General features: G+C 47.9%; 1 protein-coding gene across 1 annotated transcript in view; it reads left to right on the forward strand.

Annotated features, from left to right (window-relative positions):
• The window catches only part of Pmfbp1 (polyamine modulated factor 1 binding protein 1), a 42,518-nt gene extending 31,495 nt beyond the window's left edge, over positions 1 to 11,023 (forward strand). The window contains exons 12-20 of the mRNA XM_057753910.1: positions 403 to 570; positions 778 to 915; positions 4,681 to 4,845; positions 5,367 to 5,534; positions 5,819 to 5,986; positions 6,717 to 6,817; positions 7,259 to 7,333; positions 9,923 to 10,161; positions 10,700 to 11,023. Of these exons, the coding sequence (XP_057609893.1) occupies positions 403 to 570; positions 778 to 915; positions 4,681 to 4,845; positions 5,367 to 5,534; positions 5,819 to 5,986; positions 6,717 to 6,817; positions 7,259 to 7,333; positions 9,923 to 10,161; positions 10,700 to 10,716 (1,239 nt within the window). The 3' untranslated portion in view covers positions 10,717 to 11,023. The remainder of the gene's footprint in view (positions 1 to 402; positions 571 to 777; positions 916 to 4,680; positions 4,846 to 5,366; positions 5,535 to 5,818; positions 5,987 to 6,716; positions 6,818 to 7,258; positions 7,334 to 9,922; positions 10,162 to 10,699) is intronic.
• Positions 11,024 to 12,372: the final 1,349 nt, after the last annotated feature.

Below are 12,372 nucleotides of genomic sequence, written 5' to 3' on the forward strand. Positions count from 1 at the left end.
GTTTGTTTGCAGTCAGTGTTTGCCCACTGACCTGTGTCCCCAGCCTCTACTGCTCTTCTTCTGAAGACCGAGGGGCCATCCTTGTCCATCCGTTGACAGTCTTTGATCTCTCACGTATTCCTGTAGATTTACTTTTATTCCAAGAGGTTTTTATGAAGAGTTGGCCTAGAGGGCAAGAAAGTCGACATTGTAGGAACTGGGTCTGTACATTGGTTTAGTTAAACAAAGAATTAAACAGAGCATTAGAGCAAACATTCCCACCGAGTGTGCTGGGGGTTGGGGTGCTAAGAAATAACCCTCACGTTTGTTTCCACCTTCCTGGGTAGAACTGTCTGAATTTCTTTTCCCACATATAGTAGGATAGGATTGTCTTGCAGCCTGGCCTTTTTCCTCCCCCCTCAGCAAAGGGAGCTAACAAACACCAAAAACAAGCTGGAAGAGGAACTTCAGGAGATAAAAGGGTTGCTGGAGGAGAAACGGGAACAACTGAAAAGGAGCAAGGAACAGGAAAAGGCCCTGGAGGGAGAAATTGAGGCTCTGCGACAGGAAGCAAAAAAGAAAGAAAAGATGGTGAGAGGGTGGGACCTGGAGAGCTCAGGCTGTGAATCCGGAGCTGAGAAGGTGAAAGGCAGCCTGGGGACTCAGGAGAGGAGGGAGAGAAGGGAGACAGACAGTGGGAGGGTGAAGGGGCCTGAGGAAGAGGAGGAGAGCAGGAGGCTCTTGTTAACCCCCTGCTCTGGCGGTGGGGGCGGGCTTCACTGTTTAATGGGAGAGCAGGCCAAAGAGCGTGTAAGGAAGCTCGAGGAAGAGAAGGAGAATCTGCAGACGGAGCTCAGTTCCTGTTCCTCACACCTGGAGTCCTCCATCAACAAATACAACAACTCCCAGAAAGTCATCCAGGAGCTCAACATAGAGGTGAGTAGACAGCAACCCCAAGGAGGGGCCCCGACTTCACATCTCGGGCTTGGCTGCCTATGCATGCCTGAGGCCCTGCAGCTCATCTCTGTCCTGTAATGCGGGGGAGATGGATGCAGACCCTGAGGGGTAAAACTTTTTCTTCCTTAAGTAACAGGTTTCACTTCGTACTGGGGGACCCCCCACCCCAAACTCCTGGAATTTTCCGCCATGTCTTTCGGCATTAGAAATTAGACAAAGAACTGAGTGAATTAATTGTTTGGAGCCATTTGAGAGGGAATATTCTGAAAACTAATTGCAAGTCACAGAAGGTGCTAGAAGAGGGTCATTTCAGCCCATCATTATGCAGATGAAAGTCACGGGGCTGGGACATTCTAGGAGCCGCTCTTGAATTCAGCCACTGTCTTTACAGACCTTCCTTCTGCTTTCCTCTTAACAAAGTATACGTCACTGTGATCCCCATTTACAAAGGAAGAAAGGCCGAATCCCAGGGCCACTAATTAGTAAGCGGAGGGGCGAACCAGTGTTTGAACCTAGATCATCCAACTCTAAAGCCTGTCCTTTTTTTCCCAGCATAAACCGTGATGCTTTCCCCAGTGGAATATATTATACCTTTCTGGACAAGAAAAAAAAATATATAGTGCTTAGAAGACAAGTCTCTTGAGCTACAAATGAAAACCCAGGCACCCCTTAATCTTTCATAATACAAAAAGATCTGAAATCCTATGAGTATTCAAAGCTTAAGATGAGCTTTCCCAACAGCTCTTTGTGCCCCGCTGTGGTGGCAGAAAAATGACAACTCTGAGCTGACCACTGAGAGCTGAGGAACTGACTTTGTACTTTTAATTAATATTGACTAATTTTAAGTTCAGAGAGCACAGGTCTCGAGTATTGGCCTGCTCGGAGTTTTGTCCCCTGGAGTGGCGAACCGTGAGGTCTCAGTCATTCCGGTCCCTGAGAACCCTCCGTCCATCGACGGAGCGCTGTTAAGTGTTCTGTATGAGCCTGGTGGCAGAAATTAGCCGTGTAGACCTGGAAGTAAGAGCACCAATACTGGAATTCCTTTGCTCAGATAGTAAGATGGGTTTGGTTTTTTTGGAGTGTAAACATATTCAACTTTTTAATGTTCAACTCTTTAAAAAGCATTTCCCATACACATGGTAGATTCACTGAAGCAATTGAAATGGCTATTAGAAAAAGGCTGAGGTTTGCTTTCTGAACATGTGCTTCCTTTAACAATATTCCATATTTTATTTTCAATTTTTTGCTATTTGAAAATAAGGAATACATTGAAAATTTTTCCATTTATTTGATTATATCATGTTCCCACTGTATTTTATTATTTTTAATATTAATGCAGAACCTCATTCATTTGAATATATTAATTTTCTGTTTGAACATCGTAGTAATTTTACTTATAAGTTGTAATAGTCTCTCAGTTTATTTTCACAAAGTGTGTGTTTGTGTATGTGTGTGTATACAGTGTTAGGGATCAAGCCCCAGGCCTTTTACATGCTGGGCTTGTGGACTTTGAGTCAGGGTCTCACTACAGAGTGCAGGCTATCCTCAAACTCCTGGAGTGAGTGCAGGCTATCCTCAAACTCCTGGAGTTTATGGGTTACTTTTAGTAGATAAGTCATTTGTAAATAACAAGGTTCCTAAACATTTCTTTGTAATATCTATCCTCGTTTTATTTTTCTTGCCTTGTCACATTGGACAGTATCTCCAGTATGAGGATGGACAGCTGCGGTAATACACATCTTGTTCTTTACTGTTAATGTAATGCATCTGCTTCAGCACAATGTGCCCTCTGGGCTTCTTGCTACCTCTATCTCTAGTTCCTTCAGTTTCTCAGGTACTAAGAGGTTTGTCAGTTCAGTACAAGGTGTTGAATTCCAACAGGAGCCTAGGGTTGGTTTTTTTTTTTTTTTCTGTTAAAATAATAATGCCATCTTTCTCCTTCATACAATGGTAAATGTAATCACAATTTTGGCTCATCTTTGTGTTTCTAGTTTGAGTCCTGGTTGTGTATCATGTACCTCTCTGTTAAATACATCCTTAAAGTAACCTCGGGAGTGAAATCAAACCAATGCAACTGGAATCTATTGATAAAAACCATTGGTATAGGATAAGGGCTGTAAGTAGAGGAAGACTTCATGCCTCTGTTAAAATTGAGTTGTATTTAAAGAACAATGAAAGGCTATTGACAGAATTTCCTCAGAGACAAGACACATGAGACTCTGACTAGTGTGTGGACATGGGCCTGGGGAGGGTAAGCGTAGACGTGAGGAGACCAGTTAGGAGGATGTGCAGGTTATTAGGTTGTCTCTGGGGAAAACTAGCTGAAGTACTGACTGTGGGAAGAAGCAAGGAATCGAGGATGGATTAGTAGCCACACATTCTGAAGGTTTTTCCTTCCGCTTCCAGACTTAGAAACAGATATCTGTCCCAGACTTCAGATCTACAAGGAGATGCCTCATTTTACTCTTAATGATTCCCAACCATACGCAGGTACCCAGCACAAAGCCTCTCCACAGGCATCATCTCATTTGGCCATCGCCAACACTGTGTGTAAGAGCTGCAAAGGTTCCTGGTCTGTGGAGAAAGGCCTGAGGCCCGAGAAATAAATGACAGAACCTGGACCTCAAGCCGGATTTGTGACACTGCATTCCACGCCGCTTTTAAGCACCCCAGTACACTCACTGCCAAGGCTAAGACGCAGAGTCGAGTGCAGCAGAGCCCCTTGAACCATACAATATTTGAATCTCTAAACAGACAGTGTAACTTTACATCCCACCAATGACTTAATATTTCTTCTATGACTGTTGTGTGGCTGTTGAGTGTTGTGCCCGAAGGGACAGCAACAGGAGGAAGAGGTGACTTCCTCTGTAGAGCGCACACAGGGCTGGGTCAGAGACATGCTGTATTGTATCCATCAGCCTGGTGTTGGGTTCTAGTGTGTGTACAGGTGCACACGTGTGTCCGTGGACGTGGGGATGCGTGCATGTGGAGACCAAAGGACTCCTCGGGGGTCGTCTGTCTCTATTTCTCTTTCTGAGACAGGGTCCCCCAGTGGTGTAGAGATCACCAAATAGGCTAGTCTGCTTTGCGTCCCGAAGATGCACCTGTCTCCACCTCTCCGGCACTGGGATTAATTGTAAGAGCACACTGCCATGCCCAGCATCTTTTTTTTTTTAAAGCCTATGTATATGTATGGTTTACTTACATGTATGTCTATGTACCATATGTATGCAATGCCTGTGGAGGTCAGGAGAGGGTATCAGATCTCCCAGGACTAGAGTTACAGATGGTTATAGATGACCATGTGAGTAATGGGAATTAAACCCAGGTCTCCCGAAAGAGCAGCCAGTACTCTTAAGCACTGAGCCATCTCTCCAGCCCCGAGACTCATCTTTCTTAACTAGGTTCTAGGAGCCTAACTCAAGTCCTTACAAGCACTGTGTGGACTGGGCTACCTCCCTGGCCCAGACTGACATCTTTGTATCTGTGAAACATATTCCGTGAAGTTAGCATGTCCCAGTGCTGCTTCTATTGGAGACATGGTACCCAGAAAGCCAGGCATGGCTGGAAAGATACAGGGAAGCTCAAGAAGAGCTCTGCATTTCCTCACAGTGAGATGAAGATATGAGCATGAACATAGATGCCCAGGCACTTACGGCAGAGAGCCCAGCTCTTGTCTACTTCCTGCAGTCACACATCTGTGGCCGGGAACAGCCTTGACAGTGATGCTCTTGTTCCCTAAAGATAGCCCGCCAGAAAGACTCCATCATGATTCTGCAGACACAGCTGGACTCAGCTATCCAGAAAGAAAAGAACTACCTCCAGAACATGGTCAGCAAAGAAACCTACGAAGAGGTTTTGCGGAAGTCAGGAGTCTGCCAAGACGACCTGACGCAAGCCCTGGAGAAGGTAAGGCCACACCCACTCTTCACCCAGGAAGTACTCCAAGAAATTCAGGGACTCTTGAGTGGGTAGAAGCCAATGCCTTACAAGACTGACGATCCTCAGGGCTTCTCAACCCTTGCCTAGATAGAGGTGTCTGCACAATGGAGACCTCCTTCCTCTTTGCTTTGTATGCTGCTGTCCTTGTATTGGTTGTGAGGTGGCAGAGATGGCATTGTCTAACAAGTCTTCCCACTCATGAGTGATTCGGGGACAGGGTTTGTCCCAAAGCCTGGGTTGTCGGGGAAATCCATGCATCCTCTGTAGATCAGTAGATACATGTAGAAAGAAAGGAAATGGAAGAAGGGAATAAAAACCCAGGAGGGTGGTGCAGAAAGCCAACCTCTGTCTCCCCCCCACCCCTTTGGAACATCAGCACCACCGTGGGCAGAGGACAGGGAGGGCCTGGAACCTTCTGCACTAAAGACTTGGCAGAGAAGGTCAAGGGCCCTGGTGGCCACTCTAATGCACTCTGTCTTTGCCGGAAGCTCACTCATGCGACCTCCGAGACAAAGAGCCTGCAGCGCAACTTGCAACAGACCCAAGAGAGGAAGGCGCAGCTGGAAGATGAAATCATGGCTTACGAGGAAAGGATGAAAAAGCTCAACGTGGAGTTAAAAAAGCTCCAGGGCTTCCACCAGCAGAGTGAGCTAGAGGTGAGAGGCTGGGGGCTCAGGCTGTCTTCCTCTTAAGAGGTCCACAAGGTCACCTTTGGCACGCAGAATTATTTAGCGCTCAACCATACCCTTTGGCTGAGAGATTCACCCCACCTCGGCTTCTGAATGACAGGCAGGCCAGAAGGTCGGAGCAGGGGTGCCCTCTGCTGGTCACTGGAAATAAAAGGCACAGACACTCCAAACCACACTTCCAGTGGAGAGGGTACCCTCCACCTTGCCTGGGCCTGCCCCTGCCCACTCCCTCACTTTGCACTCCCGGGCAGGTGCACACCTTTGATAAGAAACTGGAAGAGATGAGCAACCAGGTGTTGCAGTGGCAGAAGCAGCATCAGAGTGACCTCAAGATGCTGGCCGCTAAGGAGACGCAGCTCCGGGAATTCCAGGAAGAAATGGCCACCCTGAAAGAGAACCTCCTTGCGGATGAGAAGGAGGTGGGTACTGTTTGGACTCTGTCACTTGCTTTCCACCCCTCCAGACTGGGGAGTCATTGAGGATGCCAGGAAGAAGACACACACACACACACACACACACACACACACACTATTCTGCAGGAAGCAGAATCAGGATACTTCCAGCTACCTCTCAACTCACCTATTTTCCTATGGTTTTGGTGATAGATATTGAACAAGACTCTCAGCAAGACTCAGTCAGGTCCATCAGCTGCCACTTACAAGCCCTAGCCCTCCCTCTCCTGGGCACATCCTGCCAGGTTTTGACATCCAATGTGTTAAGCAGTTTTTAAGATATGCCCCCAATTCCAGCATCCCAAGAAGTGCCATTCATGGCATGAAGGCTTGAGACATCTTACGGTAGCCACAGGGCCCTTGTTCAAATTAAAAAGAAGCATCTCATTTTTCCCCCAATTCCTCCCTTTGTGGTGACATCAGCTCAGAATACTGTTTTAAAACAAGTCACTTCACTGCCATTAGTTTGAGAACCGCCACGGTGAGTGTACGGATCTACCATGTCTGTGATGAATGGCGTCCCTCAGGCGTGTCACCGCTGTGTGGAAGGAAGGTCCTGTACGTGGCAACTCTGGCCTCAAGTTGGGCAGCAGAGTTGATTTTATTTTTTCCCTCAGAAAGAAAAATCCAGATTTCGGGGAGGAAGGTGGCCATGGGTGTCCCTATCCCTTACAGTCTCATTTTCTTGTATGCAAAGCCATGCTGCCTGCCCCCAAGGACAACCAAAGACGCCTGCAGGCTCCACTGGGACAATGACCAGATTATGTGCAACATGGAGCAGTGGGCAAAGGAGCAGAAGTGAGTGTCATCCACAACAGTAGGGGGTCCCCAGGCCGGGCTGAACTGAGAACCGCAGAGACTAAACCATGTGTGCCTGCCCAAGAACTCACCACACACAAGGGTCGGGAATCAGAGGGGTCACACCCCTCCAGGCAGGTTTGCAAAGCCTGCCACACAGGGGCAGAGCCACATCAGAGGCAAGGCATACTTCACTGAGCTATATGCTTCCTCTACCCAAGCTGGGATCCATCCTCACGTGGATGCCTTGAACCCATCCCTTTGAAAATCATCTGAATGGGAGTCTTCAGCTGTCAAGGACTCACAAGGCTCTCACTAAGGGACAAAGTGATGGGGGCCAAGAAACAAGGAGAAACCCTTGCTGGGAAGGACCGGTGCCCATCGGTCAACATCTTACCCATCTAGGGAAGAGCCATTCTTCCCCTGTGTGTTTTATTACAGGATTGCCAATGAGAAACTGGGAAACAAGCTGCGAGAACAGGTGAAATACATCGCCAAGCTGACCGGAGAAAAGGAGTAAGTTGTCCTCCCTGCGTTGTTGCCTCTTGGGACCACCCCTGGCCAACTTACATTTGTATGGGGACTAGCCCCTAGAACAACAGGAACGATCTGGAAGGACCCTGAGACCTGAATCAGTTCCTATGCAGTACTGGTATGTCACGTGACTGTGCTGGACCGTCATTCTCTCCCTCAACAGCCCCCCAGTGAGGGGATGAAACCTCCCACCTCCTTCCCCCACGCACCTGTGGTTTTCAGAGGCCGAGAGCATTGAGACAGGAGTGGGCACAGGCTGGCAGGCCGGCAGGCTGTGGGTAGGGACTGAGCGGCTGTAGCTGAGGTCCATGAACGAAGGAGCATGGAAACCATGGCTCTCTATGGAAGAGTTCGGGGTGGGAAGTCCAGGTTAAGGGTACCTCTGCTTCACTGGTCCCCAAGCAACTGGGGCTCCTGTCGTCAAGAGCTTCACTCTCCCTCGTGATCCCGCTTCACCACCTGGGCAAAGGTTTGCCCACTGAGAGTGAGGCCTGGGACTACAGGAAGTCGGAGGACAGAGGTGAAGAAAGGGCTGTCTAAAGGTAGAATCTTTTAGCCAGGGCCTGGGACGGTGTTTCCCCAAGCTTTTTCCAGGGACACAGAAGCTGCCAAGTTTGGCATTCTAGGAGGGTCTGGAGAGGGCTTGCTTGTGATAACGTTGGCCAAGCAGCTGTCGCCTCAGTGTCTCTGCACACCTGGCATCCAGGTGTGGCTGCCTGGAGCCAGCTCTGTCCTGGGCTTTGACCTTCAGCTGGATCAGGAGTTGAAGGAGAGAACAGAACTGTCACATGGAGAAGAAGAAACCAAGACCCGGAGTAGGCTGGGCTGTGCGGGATGTACAAGACAGGAGATACGCTGACATAGGGAGGGACAGAGAGCCGGGGGAGGGAGGCCATAGCAGACCTGGCCTCCAGCTCAGAGGCACGCGGACTGGGGGACCACAGGGGAAGAGGCCGGATCTCCAGAGAAAGTGGGTAAAGGATGTGACCAGAAGAGGCTGAGCATCCATCCCGTCATGTGATTGCTTCTAAAAATGGACCATGATACTTTCTAATGGAAAAACATTCTATGAAAATAATTAGCTAAAAAAAAAAAAAAAAACAGCTGTCATAACCTTGGAAGCCCATACCAGTAGCACAGACCACCATAAGTTCAAGGCCTGCCTGGGCTATAGATCTAGTTCAAGGTCAGCCTGGGCAATTTAATGAGACCCTGTCTCAAAAAAAATGTAAATTGGAAGAAAAAGGTTAGGGATATAGTCCAGTGATGGAATACTTGCATGGTTTGAGCAAGGCCCTAGGCTCAATCCCTAGGATGGCCAAAAAAATTATAAAGTAACAGGTAACTCCAGGCTTTTCCTTATATTTTACCAAGTGTCAGAAAGAGCCGTCTCACCAGATGCTCATTCTTGAACTTCCTTGGTCTTATCTGAGGAAAACCATCTTTTAATAATAAATAATGACAACATTAGCCCAACTAATATGTGTTATTCAGCATGTGGGAAGCAGAGTTCTAAGTGTTATGCACACATTGACTTATTTAATCTTCCTGAGACCTCATGAGCTGAGAATGCAGGCTCTCCTTGACTTAAGGTGAGGCCGTGTCTGGATAACTCCAAGTTGGAAATATTATCCAGCCAAGCATACATTTACTGCTCATAATTTACCACCTGTAGCAGCTGAGTCCCATGGTAGCCTGTAGAGCAATGGCTGTGGCTAACCAGAAGCTGAAATCATGAACACTTCCCAGCATCTCCCAAGAAGTCTAGGCTTCATCTTGCCTGTCTGAGAAAAAAAAAGTCCAAATTCAAAGTACAGTTTCCTATTGAATGTATATCATTTTCACACTGTTATGAAGCCAAAAATATTCTAAGTTGAAGCATCAAGCCAGGGTCTCCCTGTGGTGACAGAGGCATTTGTAGGAGGAGAGAAATGGTCCGGGAGGCTGAGTGTCCCCCTGTCCCCATCTGCTCTCTCAAGACTTGTTAGGAGAAATCCATAGGTTGATAATAGTTGCCACCTATTGAGCCATGGAAGACACTAAATTATCTTTCCTCTGCCTTATACCCCTGCCTCCACCAACTCATCTGTAAAATGTGAAGAAGAAATTTGGCCATGTTCTCTACAGAGGTAGGAACCCTGTACTCGCTACTCTTCAGAAAGGGGAGCAGAGAGAATTAGGGCACTAGCTTCGGCTGAGTGCATTTCCCAGACAAAGCTATGAGCATACACAGTCAGAACTTCCCGGATCAGCCTTCTGGTTTGTCTATCAGATTTCTGTCGTTTATCAAACTGAATCCTTCCATGAACCCCAGACAAGGCGGGTTTAATTGTCCCCATCAAAAACGTACACAAAGGCCCAGAAGAGAGTGGGCCCTCTTCCTAGGTCTTCCTCACCCCCAGGCCTGAGCTGCTTCCGTGGGACTCAGATGGGCCTCCATTTGCACAGGGTAAACGTGAGAATCCTTAGTCCTCTCCTGTGATACCCTCCAGGTTCTTTTGAGCAAGGAGCCAAGCACTGCAAACAGACAAACAGCCACCTGCCCTCCTCACGTTCCTCTCCTTCCCACAGCCAGCTCCACAATGTAATGGTCCACCTGCAGCAGGAAAACAAAAAGCTGAAGAATGAGATAGAAGAGAAGAAGTTAAAGACCGGAAACGCGAGGCTCTGTGCCAAAGCCCTCGGCCCCTGCAAACTGGAACCCTCCCAAAAGGGGAAAATTTGCAACTCACTGGGCTGGAGAGGAATAACCCAGGACGTGACGCCGAAAACGGACATCACCAAGTACATCGGGGTGCCCCACTGCTCGGGTACGTGTGCCCCTTGCTCTCTGCTGCTGTGATGTCTCCTTTGACCCCTAAACCAGAACAGCAATATTATGACATCATTCTCCAAAGATACACTGGATTAGAATTTATGCAGGAAAAAAAAATAGATTACTAGAGACCTTCGTTCATGGTGATCATTCCTTCCACACCTGTGGATGAAGGAGACAAATTACCATCCCTCAGATCTGAGAATTTTGGTGATACCCCAGTACCTGACATCACAGATCTGTCTCCTCCTGACTCAGTCCCATTGCGGGGTGAAGGGGAAAGAGGGAAGGGAGAAATAGACTTCTTCCTTCTAGACACCCCACAGACTGAGTATCCCAGCCCTCCCTCCAGACCTATGCCTACTGTTCCTACTACCTCTTTATTCCACGAAATCCCAGAAGAGGGCTGTCACCCTACAACAGAGCTATCTGGCCATGACATGACACTGGTCCAGCCATGATGCTGGTCCTCAAGAAGTCACTCGTTCAATTCTCCTCACACTAAAGCTTTCGTTTCTTCCCTGTTTCCCCAGGCTCCTCATACTGCTAGACTCGGCTCCTCGCCCTCAGCCCCATCCCTACACATTTGCAGAGGACAGCAAGTTCCCGCCCCTCCTTCTTGACCGGTATCAGCTCCTACAGTCATCCATCGAGGCCCCTGTATGGTTTACAAGACATTATTATTGCTTTACTGAGTTTGTCTACTTCCTGCAGTGGAGTGAGTTCGGATACCCCACTCCCACCTCCAGGCCCAGACTCTGAAATAAAGACCCAGACCACACAGCTTCCATGAGGTCCTGGTGTCTCTGCACAGCCCATCCCCAGCAACCTGCTCGTGCCTGTGTTTGCCAGATGCCTAAACGTTCTGGTCCCTTCACGTCTGTAGGAGAAAGGGTTGCAAAGTCAGCCTTTGGGTTACTTGGACTAGGTTTTTAAACCAACAATAAGGAATTAGCTGCCGCCCCGCGCCCCCCCCCCCCCCCGCTTTAATGTCTGTCTGGAATTAAAAAAAAAATCTAAAACCTTTTATTTCCCCAAAAAAGGAAAGCAATGCTAGGACCCAAAAGAAAGAGCGAGAAATAAGTGATACGTTTTTCCAAGTGGGGAAGGGCGGGCACACCATCTGCTTCCTCCTGGCTGCCATATTACAGTCCTCCTTTTAACAAGTTTACTTTTCTCCCCAGCCAGGGCAATACAAGGAAAATTCCATTATAACAAACTCCAAGGACAGCTAAACCACTTTATTGTGGTAGGATTTTGTTAAGCGGAGCACATGTCTGGAATTTATATTTCAGTCTATAGGAAATAGAGACAAATAGCTACCAGGGTAAAATAAGAGGAAGGCAGGGAAGAGCCTGCACTTCTGAGAAGGTGGGAAGAGGGAAGAGGCACACTGGCGGGCAATGGCTCTCTGATACTCTTGCCTCCCTCTCGGCCAAACCAAGGCCAAGAAAACGCACTACTCATCATGACGTTTCAGCCTTGCCGGGATGCAGGAGGGTTAAGCGCCTGTGTGCAGAGAGAAATGGGTACTGAAAAGCTCTGGAAACATCTCTTGTGGTGTTTGATGTCCATCTGCTAAAGGTCTTCTGACTTTGTCCCCAACTTGGGGCTTAGAATAGCTTGGTATCAGCTGGGCAGTGGTGGCACACGCCTTTAATCTCAGCACTGAGTAGGCAGAGGCAGGCAGATCTCTGTGAAAAACCAAAAAAGAAAAAAGAAAAAAGAATAGCTTGATATCAGGTTGGTAACACCTGAAAGTCCACAGTCCAGTCTACTAAAAAGATCTCCGTATTTCAAGAAGAGAGTTCATATACATCAGTCAAAATTGCAACCTCTGGATACTGTGAATATCACATAGTTATTCAAAGCAGTCTCTCACTCTCTGCGGGAGTGATTATATCAGATCAAAGCAGGGGTGCATTGTGGGAAGCAAGGAGATGGAAACATTTTTACTATTGCACCCAGTCACCTTGCTGTGAAAGCTCAGGCAGGCGGAAGATCTGTCTAGGCAGAGAGAAGAGACTTAGAGAATGCCGGAGAAAGACAGGGACGCTAAGTGTCCCTTAAGAAATAACCGAAGAAGTCAGTCTCTACAAAACCACTTAGGATCTGCTACGGAAAAGAAATGGTTATGGAAATAGATTTTGTAAACCCACAGCTTGGCGGTCAAAGCTAAGGGGTTTCTCTGAGATTGAGAACAAGG

Source organism: Chionomys nivalis, chromosome 21 (assembly GCF_950005125.1).
Source record: "Chionomys nivalis chromosome 21, mChiNiv1.1, whole genome shotgun sequence".
Classification (NCBI taxonomy): Eukaryota; Metazoa; Chordata; class Mammalia; order Rodentia; family Cricetidae; genus Chionomys; species Chionomys nivalis.